At 41.6% G+C, this 20,442-nt stretch overlaps 1 protein-coding gene across 4 annotated transcripts in view; it reads right to left on the bottom strand.

The window, feature by feature from the left end:
* Positions 1–20,442, bottom strand: part of Prelid2 (PRELI domain containing 2) — an 86,854-nt gene that overhangs the window by 46,128 nt on the left and 20,284 nt on the right. For all 4 annotated transcript variants that reach the window (XR_007228727.3, XM_048419411.3, XM_048419412.3 and 1 more), the window contains one exon: positions 2,197–2,302. Coding sequence is in view for 3 of the 4 variants with exons in the window: in XM_048419411.3 (XP_048275368.1) it covers positions 2,197–2,302 (106 nt within the window). In the remaining variant the exon portion in view is untranslated. The remainder of the gene's footprint in view (positions 1–2,196; positions 2,303–20,442) is intronic.

Genomic DNA, 20,442 nt, shown 5'->3' with positions numbered 1-20,442 from the left:
ACACACACACACACACACAAAAAAAAAAAATACATGCACATACGTGCACACACATGCATACTCACACACCTACGACCTAAACTTGGTGGGGGTGGAAGACAGGAGGATGACTGGGTCTTGGTGACCAGCACTCTAGCTTCAGGTTCAGTGAGAGAAAGAGTAAGACACCTAACATCCTCTTTTGGGGGGCATGGAAGGTGAAGAAGGGAGAGATAAAGGAGAGTGAGGACAACGCTCTCTCTCTCTCTCTCTCTCTCTCTCTCTCTCTCTCTCTCTCTCTCTTTCTCTCTCTCTCATTAAGGTACAGAGTACAGAGTCTACTGTGAGAACATGGTAGAAAATATTTTCCCACAAGCCCTTTATCTGAGAAGTGACCTCAGCCCTGGTCCCCATGTCCATGGCAGAGAAGAGGATCCTGTTTGTACAGCTGCCATTCAATTGTACAAGTGTTGTTTGACCTATTTGCAAACAAGAGCCTCTCCTTCCAGAGACATTAGAAAAGGAAGAAATAGACAGTTATTTACAGTTATTTTGCTGGGAGAGAGAGAGAGAGAGAGAGAGAGAGAGAGAGAGAGATGCAGTCAGTCTTTCCACTGGCTAGAACTATATTCAACATAGACACCTGGACAGTGGAGACCCACAGCCCACTAAACAGGGAGAGCCAGACTGGAGAAAAGAGAACCAGGAAGCACACACATCCCTACATGTAGCTTGGAGCTGCGGGCAGGCCTACTTTTCATCCTGCCCAGCTCCCCACATGGCTAGCTTAGTCCCAGAAATAATAACACATAAGTTGCATTTATTTAAATACTGCCTGGCCCATTATCTCTAGAGAGTTAGTTACTGGCTAACTCTCACATCTTGATTAACCCATTTCTAATACTCTGTATAGCCCCACGAGGTGTGGCTTACTGGGAAAGATTCAGCATGTCTGACCTGGTGGCTGGCTCCATGGCGTCTGCCTCATTGCCCTTTTCCCAGCATTCTATTCTGTTTACTCCGCCTACCTAATTTTCTGTCCTATCAAAGGGCCAAGGCAGTCTCTTTATTGACCAATGAAAATAACACAATAGACAGATAACCCTCCTCCATCACCTACACACCAGATAAACTGGGTTGGAAGAGATAGAATCCTACAAAGGTGTCCAGCAGCTCCCACCTCAGGGCAGCTCTTCCTGAAGCCAGCAGCCAGCCTCAGCACCCTTACACCATTCCAACGACCAACCCAAAGTGTGTTTTGTCACTTGCAGTCAAATTCTACTAGGAGTGTAGGACACGAACAAGTCTGTGACGGCACAGTCATTTGTGTGAAGGGTACTGTGCTGAGAAGGTAAGGACTTTACTGCATCTAGCTGGGACCTCAATGAAAGATGGGATGGAGTCTCGAGCCCACATTTCACTATTTCTATGTATTTGTCTAAAGTGAGGCAAGTCACAGCCTCCAGGATAAATACAGCCTGATATGTGTTTTCATAGGGTCCATCAGATAGAGTTTTATTTTACTTTACAAATGACTCTGTGTAGTCAGTCTAATAATAAGAAACCTCAACTCAACATTTAAATATTATCTCTCCCAAAAGGGATTCCATCCTTTTGATGAATAGACTTGTGTGCTAAACAATTATACTTAATTATTATTATTATGGCTTTTTCTAATAGAGGATTTAATAGTTGAACAAGGAGTCAACTCAGTCAGAGACACAGTGATAAAATTAATTTTCTCACCAGGGGCATTACTTTGAGATTGCAATTTTGTAGATAGGAGGGTGGTGGTGTTATTTTTCTTTTACTTTATTTTCTTTTTTAACAAATGCACACATTGTGCTCTAGCAGAAAACAAGCACAATAATGTCTCAGTGAGAAAAAGTGGCATTAGACCTTCTAGGAGTTCAATGACTTCCTTCCAGCCTATGCTAAACCAGTCTGGATCCATGACAGAACACCGCCCCCCAACCAGGCCAATAACACATCCTTAATCTCAACAGCCTGATCAGCACTCCTTAGAATGCATTCAGACTGACTTAGCCTGGTTAAACTTTGGACTTAAACAGCAATTATTAAGAGAAATTTTGTGGATACATTTATTCATTAACTCCCATTTTATCATATCTGTTCTATTATGTCCTATTCAATTCCCAACCGATTTCTCCATGTTTTCTTAAAATTAATATGAATTCAAAGTTGAACCAAGCTTACCTTCTGGGCTCCCTGTCTTAAGAATGCACTAGCAAAAGTTTCCAAAATACAGTTGAAAAATCCAGCCCCTGTGATTGAAATTCTGCCTCTTTGAATAAACTCTGTCCTAAAAAAAAAAAAGAAAAAGAAAAGAAAAATATTTATACAAACACACACACACACACAATTCATCTCTCTGGCTATCTGCATAAAATAAAATAGAACAAGCTTTGGGGGCAGGAGGGTCATTCATTGGGAAGAAGATGCCACTACAGCGGGAGAGGGAAAAGGAAGGGTAGTGGGGCATCGATATGATCACAATACATCTTTCCCTCGCAATTGTCAAAAACACTCATCTTTCATATCACTTTGCGTTTGGATATGTAATTACAGACACTTTCAGCAGCATAATTACCATTTATAATTAACACAAAATAATATCCATAATAATTGAGTAATTACCTGTTAAAACAAAAAATTCTATTTAAGGTTGACCTAACTATGGTACAGTTTATACAGTCTAAACAGCAATCATTTCAATGAAAGAATATTCATTTCATGATGCAGGAAGCTACCGACACCAAGCTAAACTGATGGTTTTTGATCGCCTTCCAAACACTTACTTCTTACAGTCATATTAGTGCAGCTCTCATCCCCTACCAATGCAGCATCTGCAGGCGAAGAAGGCTACCACAAAGAACCACAACAGGCGAGGTGTAGAGAACCCCAAGTGTGGAGTTTCCATCGGACATGGAACATCTACCATACAAGCCCTGTTCCAAGGCCCGGGAAACAGCCGAGAAGATGGGCAGAAAGATTGTCAGAGCAGAGGACAGGGAGGACTGTTGTCCTCTGGACATGGTGAAGATTTGCACCCGTGAGCCCTCAACAGTAAGGCTGCCTACACAAAACCTGCAGCAGCCCACACCAGTTGGCACTCCAGCACAGGCCAGGCCGGAAAGGGCTCACCAGGCCCCACCCCTACCAGCACTGGTTGACAAGCTACTGGCAAGGCACAGCTTCTGAGAGAGAAGTCAGTTTTCTTCACAGACAAGCCCCGTGATAGGTTGTCCATGCCTAAGTGGCCAGTCATGCACCCAAGTGCATATGGTCAACACTAATTGGACACAGTAGGGTGTGTGTGTGTGTGTGTGTGTGTGTGTACACAAACAATTATGAAGTTGAAAGTGAAAGAGAGAAGTGAGAGGAGTTGTGTCTCTGTGTCTGGGTTACCTCACTCAAAATGATGTTTCTAGATTCTTCCATTCCCCAACAAATTTCAAGATGCCATTATTTTTTTCTGCTGTGTAGTACTCCATTGTGTAAATGTGCCACATTTTCCTTATCCATTCTTCAGTCGAGGGACATTTAGGTTGTTTCTAGGTACTGGCTATGACAAACAATGCTATGAACAAAGCTATGAACATAACTGAGCACATGTCCATGTGGTATGGCTGAGCATCCTTTGGGTACCCTAAAAAAGTGATACTGATGAGTCTTGAGGAAGGCTGTTTCCTAATTTTGTAAGAGATCACCATATTCATATCCAAAGGGGCTGTTATCAGTTTGCACTCCGACAAGTAATGGAGGATTGTTCCCTTTACCCCCATAACCTCTCCAAAATAAGTTGTCATCAGTGTTTTCGATCTTGCCATTCTTACAGGTGTAAGATGGAATCTCAGAGTTGTTTTGATTTGCATTTCTCTGATGGCTAAGGATGTTGAACATCTTCTTAAGTATCTTTCAACCATTTTAGATTCCTCTGTTGAGAGTTCTCTGTTTAGATCTGTGCCCCATTTTTTATTGGATTATTTGTTCTTTTGATGACCGATTTCTTGAGCTCTTTGTATATTTTGAAGATTAGTCCTCCTTCCAATGTAGGGTTGGTGAAAATCGTTTCCCATTCTGTAGACTGCTGTTTTGTCTTGTTCTGTAAAGCATGTCCTTTGCTTTACAGAAGCTTCACAGTTTCAAAAGGTCCCATTTATTAATTGTTTTTCTCAGTGACTGTAGTACTGGGATTATATTTAGAAAGTGGTCTCCTGTGCCAGGGCATTCAAGTGTACTTCTCACTTTCTCTTCTATGAGGTTCAGTGTGGCTGGCTTTATGATGAGGTCTTTGATCCATTTGGACTTGTGTTTTGTGCATGGCGATAAAAGTGATTCTATTTTCATTCTTCTACATGGTGATATACAGTTATGCCAGCATCCTTTGTTAAATACGCTTTTTTTATTTGATATTTTTTTGCTCCTTTGTCAAAAATCAGGTGTTCAAAGGTGTGTGGATTAATATCTGGGTCTTCAACTTGGTTCCATTGGTCCACCTGTCTGTTTTTATGCCAATAAAACTGTTTTCAGTACTGTAACTCTGTAGTAGAGTTTGAAGTCAGGAATTGTGATGCCTCCAGAAGTTCCTTTATTGTACAGCATTGTTTTGGCTATCCTGGGGTTTTTGTTGTTGTTTTTTGTTTTTGCCTTTCCATATGAACTTGACTACTTTTCTTTCGAGGTCTGTGAAGAATTTCGCTGGGAGTTTGATGGTCATTGCTTTGAATCTGTAGATTGCCTTTCCTAAGATGGTCAGTTTTACCATGTTAATTCTGCCTACCCAAGAGCAGGGAGATTTTTCCATTTTCTGGTGTCTTCTTCAATTTCTTTCTTCAAAGATTTAAAGTTCTTGTCATCCAGGTCTTCCACTTGTTTGGTTAAAGTTACTTCAAGTTATGAACGGTGATGTTTCTCTGATCTCTATCTCAGCCCTTTTATCATCTGTGTAAAGGAAGGCTACTGAGTTTTTTTTTTTTTAGTTAATCTTGTATCCTGCTATATTTCAAATGTGGTTATGAGTTGTAGAAGTTCCTTGGTAGCATTTTTGGGATCGCTTATGTAAACTATCATTTCATCAGCAAATAGTGAGAGTCTGACTTCTTCTTTCCTGATTTGTATCCCCTTGATCTCCTTTTGTTATCTTATTGCTCTAGCTAGAACCTTAAAAATGATATCGAATAGATATGGTGAGGATTAACAACCTTGTCCTGTTCCTGATTTCAGTGGGATCACAGGGAGTTTCTCTTCATTTAGTTTGATGTTGGCTGTTGGCTTGCTGCATATTGCCTTTATTATGTTTAGGTATGTTCCTTATATCCCTACTCTCTCCAAGGCCTTTATCATGAAGGGATGTTGTATCTTGTCAAAGGCTTTTTTTTCAGCATCTAATGAAATGATCCTGTGGTCTTTTATTTTTTTCATTTTGTTTATATGGTGGATTACACTGACAGATTTTCATGTATTGAACCATCCTTGCATGAAACCTCTGTAATGAAACCAACTTGATCATGGTGGATGATTTTTTCTGATGTGTTCTTGGACTCGACTTGACAGTATTTTATTGAATATTTTTGCATCAATGTTCATGAGTGAGATTGTTCTGTAATTCTCTTTTTTAGTGGTTTGGGTATCGGGGTAATTGTTGCTTCATAAAAAGAGTTTGGCAATGTTCCTTCTGTTTCTATTGTGTGGAACAATTTGAGGAGTATTGGTATTAGTTCTTCTTTGAAAATCTTGTAGAATTCTGTGCTGAAACCATCTGTTCCTGGGTTTTTATTGGTTTGGAGACTTTTGAAGACTGTTTCTATTTCTTTAGTAGTTATAGGTCTATTTAATTTGTTTATCTGGTATTGATTTAATTTTGGTAAGTGATATTTATCTAGAAAGTTGTCCATTTCCTTTAAGTTTTCCGATTTAAAACTGCCTCTACCTCCCAAATGCTAGACCTGAAGCTGTGCACCACCACCATGCCCAGCTAGAAAATATCACTCTTAATTTGCAATTTAGGCGACTACTGCTAACATCTAAACACATTTATTTTCATGGTAATCAGGACCAAGAGCCCCTTTCATTATGTGACTAACATGAACCTTCTCCAAGACATTAAATACAGTTAGTTAGTTCCTCTGCTTAAAGCGAAATGCCTCTTAAAAACTGAATCTGAGGCCAGTCAGCCTCCTGACCTTAAATAGTTTACCTTCTATAACCACATGTAAATGGGATCCCAATATCTTTTTCTCACGTGTAAATGGGATCCTAATACTACCTATTTCCAACTATTATAATAAAGGAGCATGTAACAGGGACATGAGGAATGACTGACACAAGCTAGCCACAGTTGCTAAAGACAGGCAGGCAAATATGGAGACTGCAAAACCAGACGTCTGAACAAGATACTGAATCTCTGATGGGGCCAGGAGTGACAGGGAGCAGGTATGTTACCATTTCTACCATTTTAATGGCCAAAGTCCTTCCAGTATTAATTATCTCCACCTCATAAAGCAGAGATTTGGGTTTTACTTGAGAATGAAATAAGATGGCTGAACAGGAAGCCTCCAGCTCAAACCTCCCCCCAGAAAGACAGTGACTTAACAAAAATGTACAAACAAAATTACCTTCATGGGACCTCCTGAAACCAATTAAGAGGTGGCATACACCCAAGTGAGGGCAGAGCCAAGAAGAGTCACATCAGAGCAAGTCAAGTGTGCTGCTTTCACTCACTGCAGGAGTGGAACTTTTCTGTTGCTACAACAGAATTCCTGACATAGCAGCTGCAGGACGGAGAGGCTCCTACTGTGTATGGGTGTTGGTGTTTGTTTGTGGGATTGGGTGTCATGGAACCCAGGCTGGTCTCAAAGTCTGTGATAGGGACTGGCCTTGAAGTTCCAATCTCCTGTCTCCAGCTCCCAAGTGCTGAGGTATACACGCATGCACACACACATACATACACACACACACACACACACACACACACACACTATGCCTCACTGGAAGAGGAGTGTGCTTTAGGCCCCAGTTCATGGGCTATAATCTATAATGCTGGGATTAATTATTTATAGATACAGATGTAGATATAAATATATCTGTGTGTGTGTGTGTGTGTATATATATATATATATATATATATATATATATATATATATATATATATAATGTAATGCTGCCTGGTCAGCTCACATCCATGCCATTGGGAGGCTACTTGCTCACATCGCAGTGGATTCACAAAAAAGAAAATTTCAGGCACTCAGCTGGCTTTCTTCTTTATTCCTTTTTTTCTCCTGTCCAGGACCTCAGTCCAGGGAATAGAGTCATCCACATTCGATACAGATTTTCCCCAGATGAGCTCAATCCAGTCTGGAAAAGCTCTTACAGACACACTCAAACCTGGGCCTCACTATTGCCCCGGGTGTTCTTAATCCATCTAAATTAACCATCAAACTACAGATACCTCCCTCCCAACTGGCACAGTGAGGCAGAATGGGGAGAAACTGTAAAGGCATGTTCCTCCCACAGAAAAGAAAGAAAGGAAATAAATGTGCATCCATACTGTGACTTCGGCAGGTCTTGCCTAAAGACATGGCTCCGGGGAAGGCTAACTGTATATTTGGATGCTTGCTGATCACTAGGAACTAAAGCAAGCACAGAAGGCTGATATATAACCCTTAAGGGTCTGAGGTACCACAGACAGATTACCAGCAGAAATGAGAGATTACAGGCTTGGCTTGATGACAGGGCAGATTTCTGCATCTGGGATATCTCCTATACAGTCCCAGAGAGACTCAGAAAAAGTCTGAGTATCTGCACACTCTCAGGCTGGGACAGTTGGGGAGGTGCTTCTGTGCAAAGCCAGCCCATGACAAATGGAAGGTGTGGTAATTGTTTCGTAGAGTCAAATATCTGAAAGCTCACAGGACACATTTGTGCTTACTGTGGGACAATGATCTTGTACCCTGTAAAGGTTTAACAGTTGTACTGGTTTAATAAAATGCTAATTAGTCAGTAGTCAGGCAGGAAGTATAGGCAGGGTGACCAAAACAGGAGAATTCTGGGAAGAAGAAAGGCAGAGTCTGCAGTCATCACCAAACACAGAGGAAGCAAGGTGAGAATGTCTTGCTGATAAAAGGTACCAAGTCACGGGGCTGACACAGACAAAAATTATGTGTTAATGGAGGTTGTAAGAGTTAATAAGAAGCCTGAGCTAATAGGCCAACCAATTTAAAATTAATGTAGGCCTCTGTGTGTTTCTTTGGGACTGAATGGCTTGCAGGACCGGGTAGGACAGAAACCTCTGCCAACATGTGCTCATGCATATGCGCACACAGGAAAATAGTCATGGACCCAAACAAATTTCTAGAAACTTGCCCCTATGAGTTACCTAACAAATGAATTTGAAGTAATTATTTTTAAAATGTTCAATTAACAAAAAAAAATCAGACAACTGAATGAATTCAGGAAATTGGAGCATTAACAAGATAAAAATATCAACAAAGACAAACTACTACTTAAAAGCATAAAGCAATAGTAGCAAGGAACTTGGAGACAGGCTGTTCAAAAAACAAAAATGAATGAAGAAACACAACAAGAAGTTCTGAAACCTGTGGATGTTGTCAGGTGGATCCACTCACACACTACAGAGTCTTAAAGAAGAAAGCAACAAGAACAGAGAAGAGAGAGTATATAAAGCAATAGTGGGCCAAACCTCCCAAATTTAAAAGAAAAGAAAATGTGCCTACAAATTCAAAATCTCAACAAACTCCAGCTAGGAGACACCTAGAGAGATCTACACCAGACACGTCACACGGTACCAAAAATCACCCCAAGAATGTTGAAGCACCAAGAGAAAAGTAGCCTGTCACATACTCGGAGCTTCTGGGAGGTCTGCGGTGGTTTTCTCTTTTTTAATCAGAAACTTTGCAGGCCAGGGGGAATTGGGTTAACATATTCAGCATGCCAAAAGAAGACATATAAACCAAGAACTCAGTAAATACATTCCAGAAATGAAAAGGAAATTAAGACTTCTAGCTATTCAGAAGCTGAATGCATGCACCCCTACTAGGGACATGGGCTATAGTGAAACTGGCCTAATTTATTTGTTGAAACCACTGACTGTATGGTTAGTATATATTATATATTAGATATTCTATATAATCACAAATATATATATATAACATATTTACATATATTTTTAAAATATGTTATAGATTACATATCATATATAATTACATATCTACATTAAATATCCTATATAATTACAAATACATATGAGTATACTTATATACATTTGTTATCATATACGCTATGTAATATATAGCATGAGATATTCATACATTTATTGCAGAGCTAATAAAATGGACCATTGGATAAAACTGTTTCTGGGCAAGAATGAAGACCAGAGTTCAAATCCCTGGGGGGCGGGGGGGAACTAGGTGTGATGGAGGCTACGGTGGAGACCAGAGGATCAGTAGACTTGATGGTGGCTAGCCTTGCTCCTGGGTCAGTAAGAGATCCTGTCTCAAGGAAACAGGGCAAAGAGAGACTGAGCAGACACTCAGCACCTTCCTCTGCCCAAACCAACACACAGATGCCCATATCCTTAAACACACAGATACACATACACATCACACACATATACCATACATGTACATACTACACGCAAAAAATGGAAGCCTTGAATTTCAGTTTTATAAAAATAAAACATTCCTTTGAAAAATGTCTGTGGTGCTAAGAAACATTTCCAATTAAGGTACCTGGTAACTTTGGACTCAGCCTTCACTTCTAATCTCTTAAGTCAACACTTAATTTTCCTTTCCCCACACCATACTGAGAAGGAGAAGCTCTTCCAGGACCTCTATTTGACAGGAAATGCAAAAGAAGAAGGAGGTGAGCGGTAGCATCTACCAGTGGAGGATTCCAACAGAGAAAACCCACAGGGGCCCAGGCACAAAGTGACCTATGATATCCAAGAAACCACACTGTCCTAGCTTGCTTTCTATTGTTATGACTAACACCATAACCACGGGCAGATTGTGAAGGAAAGGGTGTATTGGCTTATTCTTCCACATCACAGTCCATCACTTAGGAAAGTCAGGGTAGGAACTCAATGCAGAAATCTGGAGTCAGCAACTGAAGCAGAGACCACCAAGGAATGCGGCTCCCTGGATTGCTCACCTTCCTTTCTTATACTAACCAGGACTGCCAGTCCAAGGATGCTCTCACTTGCGGTAGGCTGGGCCCTCCACATCAATCCCTAATCAAGTAGATGTCTCACACACTTGCTCACATCCCAGTCTGATGGAGGTATTTTCTCAACTGTGGTCCCTTCCTCTCAGATGACTTTATCTTGTATCAAGGTGAGAAAAAAAAAAAAAAACTAACCAGCACACACACGCACATTATCTTAAAATCCCCAGACATGGCACAAGATTCATTAATCCCATGATAGTCTCAGGAATGGTATGATGTGAGAGATAGAAATGACAAGGGATGTGGACCCCGGATTGAAAGGGGCCTTGGGTTTTAAAAGCAGATTTTATCCTGAAGGAAAGAGACTTCGCCCAGCACTGAGTAGCTGACACAGATTAACAACTGCTTGTGCACCACTGGCGACTGCTAGCCTTGCTGCCGCCACCGACGCCTGCAAACAACCCCTTATACTACATTCGCAGCACAGTTCTTGCACTTAATGAGGATGACCACACTTGTTAGGAGAACTACTTATCTTTGCTCTCCCACTACTCAGCACAGAAAATATTATCTCCATTCTCCCTGCCTTCTTACATCTTATGGAGCGCAGAAACACCCAAATCTACTATGCATATGTTCCCATGCATATACACACACATGTGTACATATACATTTATGTGTGTACATTTACAGATGCATGTATACATGCACTCACACACACAAAAAAAAATATTCTGAGAAAAACGCTGAAGTCAACAAGATGTGATTTTAGTCAAACTAGCTAGCATGGCTTTGTCTTTTCTGTTTTTCACCCCCCATTGCTGAGTATTAATGCAAGGCAGGCAAGCTCTCCTTCACTTAGAATCATCTCAAGTACACACACTCTCCCTTGGATCTAACAGCAGTATCTACATTTAGATCAAGTCACAGCAAAAATCCAAACCTTCAGGCCTCCTCTCTCCCTTCCTCCCACCTCCTACCTTCCTCTTCCTGATCCTGATCCTGCACACTACACACACACACACACACACACACACACACACACACACACACATACACACGACTCACCCCACCAACCTGACACATACACCTCTGCCTCTTAGATTTAAGCTCATTTAAAATGCTTTCTTCGTGTAAAACTACATTCTAGTGACACTAATCTCTCCTGTCTTTATTCAGGATTAGTCGGAGCTGACTTTTACAATGACTTTAATATTTAAAGATGAGAAGTTGAAGAGTCTCCCACTCTTTGGGAGGGATTAGTGTGTCAGTCCTCAAGCAAGATGTAAAGTGAGGAGGCCCAGCAACCAAGGACATCCTCTAACAATGATGAGTCAGCCCCTAAAACACATATGCACACATGTACACGCACATACACACACACAAAGGAATGTACACACACACACATGCACACATGTACAAACACACACAAGCACACAAACTTTTAAAGGAAACAAAAAAGGGTGATTAGAAAAATGGCTCAGTGCTTAAGAACACTGTCTGGTCTTCCAGAGAACCTGGGTTAAATTCCCAGTGCTTACATGGCAGCACACAGCCATCTGTAACTCCAGTCCCAGAGGTCGCAACGCTCTCTCCTGGCCTCCACAGGTATTGCATGGACCTGGTGCACAGACATATATGCAGGCAAAGTGCCCATACACAATAAATAAATTGTAAAAGAAGAAATAAAAAGAGGATGGGCAGACTGACTGAGCTGTAACGCTAACCAACAGAATCTAGGAACATTCAACTAGAGGTGCTACGCATTTGTTATACTCTCCTGTGGTTAGCAAATCTTAGATGTGTTACTTTGACAATCACATAAAATTAACAGTAAAGGCATGATTATCATATCCATAGAAATAAAACATTCTGAGTAGGTTCTGTGCAACCAAGAACCATTTTCAGCAAAGGTGTAGCTAGCATAGGTTAGCCCTTCGCTTAACCACCTCATGCATGGCTCTCCTTGCTCTACACTCTAAAAGGGTGGTGAAGTGTAAGCATTCAGGGAGATTCAGGTCTTCCTCCTGCTTCCTCTGTTAAACCTACAGATGACTGTATCACACTTATCTTACACACATTTCCACACTCTCTGTCACACTCAAAACTCTCTATGGTGACATTGCACCCTAGACAAGGCATCCTCGGAGGCTGATATGCTTTGAAATTTTGTTTCTTTACATAAATATGATGAAGCTGTAGTAAAGAGATGTTGAATGACTTACAAAAGGGCAGAAGGGCCAATCCCACACAGACCTGTCCCCCACAACCTCACCAGCTTCCCCATTTTCTGCCCCCACTTACTGATATGCATCCAGGAGACCATCAACCAGTGATACAGTTCTGGCTAGCTCATCAGTCTCCGCTGATGCTCAGTTTATGTCAGCTGACTCTTGGGCAGCCATGCCTTTCTCTCCCGTATTACTGCTGCCTGATTTTCTCACATCCCTTTCTACTCTTACATCCAAGGCAACCGCTGCCCCCAAGGGTCCTTGTCCCTAGAATGGAAATCCAAGGATCCTTGTCTCTCCCTCAGGTCCTTGTCTCTAGAATGGAAATCCTTGGGTCCTTGTCTCTAGAATGGAAATCCTTGGGTCCTTGTCTCTATAATGGAAATCCTCAGATCCTTGTCTCTAGAATGGAAATCCTCAGGTTCTTGTCTCTAGAATGGAAATCCTCGGGTTCTTGTCTCTAGAATGGAAATCCTCAGATCCTTGTGTCTAGAATGGAAATCCTCAGATCCTTGTCTCTAGAATGGAAATCCTTGGGTCCTTGTCTCTAGAATGGAAATCCTTGGGTCCTTGTCTCTAGAATGGAAATCCTCAGGTCCTTGTCTCTAGAATGGAAATCCTCTACTCCATGCTACCCTAAATCAGTGCTCACTTCCCTGCCCACCTACTGAGGTGGGGCAGATAAAGCCAGAATGTTCATATACTAACTTACGTGTCGTTAGCAGTCAAACATGTGACTAGAGAACACCAAACATTTTTCTAAGTAGGAGTATCTCTTTTTTTCTCCATTACAATCTCAATTTCATTTGTAGTAACTAGTATGTAAGAAGAAACCACTAAAATGCATTAGGAAGGGAAGGGAAGAGGGAGGAAGAAAGGTGGGGAAGGAGGACATATTTGTAGACTGTTTTGTCAAGGAGATTGTCCATCTGCTAAAGTCAGCAGAGGGCAGACTTCACCAGCTGAGGGACAAGCCACCACAACATGTGTGAACGAGACTGACTCACTTAGCCAGTTACCAGGGTCTGCGTTACTTTTTGTTCATACACAGGCATCATTCAACATATTGCACACCAGAATCACAAAAAAAAGAACACACAGTCCAAATCTAGACACTCTAAAAATTAACAGCAGTTTAAACAACCAAGACTCCTATTCTGACTAAGCTTTTTTTCTTCTAAATTTGGGGAAATAAAAATCCAGGACCCCTGAAGAGTATAGCCAAGGCTCATTCTCTCTCCCTTTCCCCTTCCTCCTTCCCTCTCCTACCTTCCCTCCCCTCTCTCTTTCCTTTCTGGTTGATGTGAAGCAGGATGCTTTTCTCTGCCATACCCTTCCTCCATGATGTCCACACCCTATCACAAGCCTGACTGAAAGCAACAGAACCAGACAGGCAGGCCCTGGAATCTATGAAATGGTGAGACAAAATAAATGGGGCCTCCGTGAAGTTGGGTGTTTTCTCTGATACGTTGTCACAGTGACAAAACACAGCCCAGCTCTGATGATAATCAAGCTTCTGGACTGATGAGCCTCCTGAGAGCCGAGGCACAGCTGAGTCACCACGTTCCTCTTGATTGTCTTGGGATCTGTGGGTTCTGCACTACATCACTGCCCGACTGACAAAACACTATCATTTCAATACTCTTAAGAATTTAATGTATTGTAGGTGCATAACTACCACAAAAAAAAGAAGTGTCCCCATAATGTGTGCTCCCTAGGAGCAGACAAGAGCGTACGTTTTCTCATGCATCAGACTCACTGACGTCTCACATCTTCACCCCTGCCCTTCATCAATCACTCCTCTCCCATATGTTCAAGGGGCTGCTAAGAGTTTCCTGTGCTCCTTCGTGGGGTGTTTTCCACTGGGAAATGTTTGCTGTTTGCTGGGGAAGAAGATTATCAACTTGTCACGCTGCACAAGATTAACGAGAACTTCGCAAAGTGGGGATGAAGTTCCAAAGGGGTGCCGGCTCTGTATCTGCTTATCGGTAGTGCCACAGGACACGGCTGGTAATCCAAGTCCCCAAAGCTACTGGGCAGACTTACCTGGGGCCTCTATAGAACTAGACTCGCTGCAACACATCTGAACTTCTTAATTCCCCTCTGAACCTTGGAGGAAGACACAACTCTAAACCAATGGAAGATTTTAAAAAGAAAAATCAGTGATGTCCACTGAGATATTTCAAAAGCTTTCACCTGTGAGTGCCGCAGAATGCTCTCTTGGCTAAAGCTTGCTGTTTCCATCTCAGTTATCTCCTCAATAAAGCAGCTTACTTTGTCTTTCAAACACAGCGCCTTTTAAGAGCCACCCAGCATCAGAAGCGTTTCCTCACCATTAGTGAAAATCACACATGCTCCATGCAGTCCCACTCAGGAGCTTACTACATCTTGGTATCACTGTGGGGGGGGGGGGGAGAGCTCAAGCCAACTTTTCCCAGAGCAAAGAGCGCACAGGTGACCAAGAGCACCAATGAGAGCTTCCCATATCAGTGCACAAGACTCCTACCAACCCCATCAGAGCTTCCCAAGTTCTGCTTGCCCTCTGCCCAGTTCACCTCTTTCCCCTCCCTCCCGCCACTCCTAGTTTTGACCTGAATCCCATGAACATTAATCAGCTATTTGTCAAAGGTCCCGGAGCACCTTGTGTCTGTCACACACTGTGCCTGACTCTAGGGCACAGAAAACCATGACGTCAGTGCAAAACCCCCCACAAGACAGGAAGTACAGCTAAGAAAACCAGAACAGACAACGTGAATGCAAGCATCAGAAGGCAAACGGGGTCCTTTATGAGGGCAGTCATTATGAACCCAAATGAGGCTCTAACCAGAATTGAGTTTGAGCAGAAGGCACCTTGTGGCAGCTTGCTGTACGTGGTGGTGAACCCTGCTAATCATTAGATGACCCTCTAGTGTCCTAGAAATCAAGGTCACTGTGAGTAGAGGGAGCTGTGTCTGCAGCTGCATACCGGGGTACTCATTCACGCTACTAGGTAACAGCACCCTCAAGTCCTGAGGCACTAGGACCGAATCTTAGAAATAATTGCCAAGTAAGCGAGTAGAGCCAGAGGGTGTTAATACTTGGGTAACCTTGAGTCTGGAAACCGATCAAAAGGGGCAGTGCCGGCCTTGAAATCTCACGGAAGTCACACAACTGCCACATCTGTTGCTGAAACAAACATAAAAACTCCATAGGAGGAAAGAGGTAGATACGCAAGCTGCCCAACAAGCATCTCTTGAAAGATGTTAATCATACCCTTTGTGATTTGTTGGATAATTACTTGAAACTTGGCACTTTTAGAAATCTAAAGTTGAAACCTTCAAAGGTTACAGACCTATTTACTAGAATGAGTAATAGTCACCTGGGGGGCCTCTATAAAACTGTGAACCTAGGCTGCTCAACCCATTAATTTCGTCTGTTTGTAAAATTTCATTTGTACTTTCAACACCTTTTGTACTCTGTTCTAGGAGCGGTTTTGCTGAAATTCTTATAAAAATGAACCTTCAACATTCTTGGCATATACTCAACTGAGCATTTTAAAGTCAAATGTGAGGTCTTATCCCATCAGAGCACAAGGAGGGCATGCTGGACACAGAAAAGTTCAGATATGAGCCCCTGAGGTGCCACACTGAGTGTAAAAGAATCATTGCCTCCCTCAGAAGCAAACACTCCACGAAGGAGCACCTAAAGATACAGTTTAACTTGCCACCGAAACACATCCAATCCTGGGGTGAGGAGCAGCAGAGGGCAAAACTCCTCCAGAAGACAACTTCCATCTAGAACTGCATTACTTAGGAAAGTGTCAGTCACCAAAACCAAAGCTATTCTATATCTACCATGGTCTACACAGTATAATAAAAGTCCTTCATAAAGGAAAAAAGAACCAATGAGAGTACTCAAAAATCAGTGGCTGCACTCAAGCACCCATAGCAGCTGTGGTTCCGAACATTCCACCACAGGTAGCGGAGGGGCCCAGGAGGACCCACCCCTCTCAGAATCCACTGTCAGAAAATGGGTACCAGACAAGGAAGCCACATTCCTCAGTGGTGCACTCACTGATTGCCCATCATATGCTATGCAAACAATTCTAATTTAATTTGGTGGTACGTGTGTGCGTGCGCACACACACACACACACACACACACACACTATGAAAGTGCAAGGAGACTCATGGGAAAGAATGGTTTCAGAAGCAAAGAAAGTAGAATGAGAGCTGGCAACAGTGGGTGAAGATGACAAAAATTCATTATTATACATGCATGAAATTGTCAATAAATTGAATTTTTAAAAGGGCCAGAGAGATGTCTCAGCAGGTAAAATTACTACACTAGGCCTGACAACCTAAGTTCAATGCCCAAGACCCACATAGTGGAAGGTGAGAGCCAATTCCTACCAGCTGTCCTCTGACCACCACATACACGCCGTGGCTCAGATTAGAGACATCAAAAATTATTCATTACAAAATAAGAGCCTAGAACTAATAAATGTATTTAAAGGAAAGGTGCTTTTATGGTTAGAATGCCTCAGCATCACGCCCAAGCTGCTCTAGTTCTGAGGCCACAATGGGAAGGACAGGAGATGGCAAGCTTACTCTACCTTCTTAGTCAAAATTGCAATGTCTGATGGCAGCCACCAGCCACACATGGGGACTGGTCCCTCAAAACAGTCATGGCAGACTTGAATAATAGATGCTGGAGGCTCCTTAGAAATTTCTGTAAAATACTTCTTGACAATTATTCATACCAATTATATGTAAATATAATATTTTGGACATACTGGGTTAAATCTAATATTACTAAATTTAAAGGAGAATCAGTTCAAACACAAATACTAAGAAATTGATAAGCCTATCTCAGAATGAAGGATTTCAGAAGGCAGAAATTATCAATCTTTTCTTCTACTAACAAATTTTAAACAGGGCACTGCCACTGTCCATTTTCCACTGTCCATTTTCCCACAAGAGATAAGTGAATTTTGTTCTGTCTTTATTTCATTCACCTTCCTATTTTCTGGCTTCTTGTGAAGGGTCCTAAGGGCAAGAGGAAAATCAGCCTGGAGTCCAAGCCCAGAGACTCTGACATTCACCCAAACACTCCCCAATAGCATCCTGGACCTCCAAACACCAGTCCCTGTACAACAGAGAAGACAACAACAATATGGGGGATTGTCCACGCCAAATACAGAAATCCCTGAATACTCTGCTTTCCTGGACTTAAATTTGGCTTTGGAAGTAAAATAGCAAGTTCCTAGCCCCATTACGCTTAAAGGGGAAGCAAGCACTTCTGGGGACGGTGTACAGAAATAACACAAAATGTAAATATGGAGCAGTCTTGCAGGATAGTGGTAAGTAGTTCTAAACATAATTTCTGTTTCTATATTTTGAAATATGCAAAATGAGGCCACAGCTCAGTGGAAGAGCATATGCCTGGCTTGCACAAGTCCTCAATAACACATTCATATTTATTCATTTTCTCTCTTTCCATATGTACAAACATCCATACTATAAATTAGAATTGAGTCATAAAGACTTCTTAGATCATAGATAACAGGTTGGGGGTGTAGCTCAGTTGGTAGAGGGTTGACCTAACATACACCAAGTCCTGGGTTCCATCCCCAGCACCCTATACACCAGGTGTAGAAGCATAGGCCTGTAATCCTAGTACCTGGAAGATAGAGACAGGGTAGAAGTTCAAGGTCATCTTTTGCTACATAATGAACTCAAGACCAGCCTTGGTAACATGAGACCCTGTCTTAAAAAAAGTAATTAAATACATGATAAAATATGCCGTTGCAGGGATTTTCATCACAGTATCATAATAACCAAAAGGTCAGAGTCCATTCTAAGAGTCAAGAATAGACCAAGAATAGTAGTAAGCAAATAATATGTAAAAAGTATGTAAATAAGCATGAGCTTTAGCTAATATGATTTGTTTCCTAGAATTGACTGTTAGTTTCCAGAGTGATCGTCATGTACCTTTCCCCCATAATCAGAATTATTATTTTCACATAAATTAAAAAAAAATACAAAGTGAAAAGTTTTGTGGATTATCTTGGCAAATCATAATTTAACTGGCAGAGACAGCTTCTAAGACTATTCAATAGCCCAAACACAATACTAAATTAACAAAACACAGTGCTAAAATAGAGGATGAAATGAAAGACTTACTTTGTATATGTAGAACTCTAGGATAACTTTGAAGCCATTTCTGACAACTGAGGCCATTTCTGAGGTCTCTCAGCCTTAGTGTCCCTCCCCGTGGGAACCTAACAACTACACATGCACGTACTGGAAAGTTGGAGACTCTCCAACTCCCTGAGTCCTTGCGAGTATTCTCCAAATAGAGCTCCGCTCCTAGAACTGGGACAAGATACCCACAGATGTCCACAGATGTTTTGACTCAGTCCCTGGGAAGGGGTCAAAGTCACCCTCAAATGTTTCCTCTTACCTCACCTGATCTGGCAACCGCCCTCCAGCCCTGGCTCAGACTAATTCCCTTTGAATGAGCCAATCCTAATAGTAAAAAACAACCCTTGAGTTTCTCCCCCTTGTTTCTATGGCTTTTTACTTTAAAAATAGCTTGTAATAGTCATTCGGGGTCTTTTGGCTTCTCGAATGCTGAAAGACCCTGTCACGACAGAATTAAATCCTCATGTTTTTACATCAACTGCAGTGTAAGAGTGGCCTCTTGGGGCTACTCTTCCTCGGTGATTGGACTTCAGGGTCCAACACATACAATCAGACAATGCCATTCTTTTACTATATTCGAATGCCAACAACAGAACTCTGTTCCCTGGTCTCAGCTTTAATCCCAGCCACCCACATCCTATCTCAGCTCTGGGCATCAGCATAATAAAAAACTATGGATCCACCAATCTCTCTCTGATGTGACTGAGACATGCTTCCTTACTCATCCAGGAGGCTGTTGAAACATTCTAGCTCCATTGATGTGTGACCAGAACTGTGCAAGAAAGAATGATCTGGAGAAAGGCTGGGCCCTAAGAATGGCTTTTACATGGAGACAATTAGTTATTTGAAGGTTTTATTACTTTCATTTTAAAACTAAATCTATAATAAAAATTTTCAAGCCACACTGAACAGTAATAATAAAACACAGTAAATTATCTTCTGAAATCAAATATTTCACCATAATGGTTAGAATTAATATTTAGTAATTACGATGTTTTACTTTTGTTCCAAAGTCTATCTTTGGGTGCCAAAAAAAGATGACAGACACCAAAGAAGCTGAAGCAGGAGGATGACTGGAGGGCAGGAGTAATAGTGAGATACTTGTCTCAAAAACAAAACCAGGAAACTGGAGAGAGGGTTCAGCAGTTAAGAAGCACTGGCTGCTCTTGCAGAGGACTAGGTTTGGTTCCTAACACCTACATAGCAGCTCATACACATCTATATCTCCACTTCCAGGGGTTCCAATGCCTTCCTCTGGCCTCTGCAGGCACAAGACCCACATATGGTACATATTAATACATGTAGGAAAAATGCCATATGCATAAAAATATATGAATTTTTTAAATCTGCCTTCAAGAAATTGTTTCTCTTCCCATCATACTTAAAATTAAAATAAAAATTAAAAAAATAAAAATTAAAATGTGTGTTAATTAACTACAGTCCACATGTTATAGGGAAATGAATTCTGCTGAGTGCTGTTATGGAGTACAAACTTTTGTGTTGACACGCTGGAAGACAACATGCCAGAATCTGTGTTATAGACCATGAGTCTATGTACCCCAGAATTTATATGTTGTCATTTTTATTTTACTGAATTACATTACATTGTATTTTTAGTGCCAGGGAAAGAAGGCATCATGTATGGGAGACAAGCTGTATACCATCCAGATGCCTCCAGCCTAGGTGCTGGAACCTTAACCCACCATGTGAAGGAGTTAGGTAAGACACTGGGCCTTTGGGAAGTAAGTCGAATTTACATGAGTCCCTGAATGTAGAACTCTGCCATGGAATCTGTTCCATGGAGGAGGAGAGCAGATTACATGTTCTCCACTATCAGATTTA

Source organism: Myodes glareolus, chromosome 13 (assembly GCF_982192425.1).
Source record: "Myodes glareolus chromosome 13, mMyoGla1.1, whole genome shotgun sequence".
Taxonomy (NCBI): Eukaryota; Metazoa; Chordata; class Mammalia; order Rodentia; family Cricetidae; genus Myodes; species Myodes glareolus.
The sequence above is the reverse complement of the archived record's forward strand: the minus strand, read 5'-3'. Positions and strand labels throughout refer to the sequence as shown.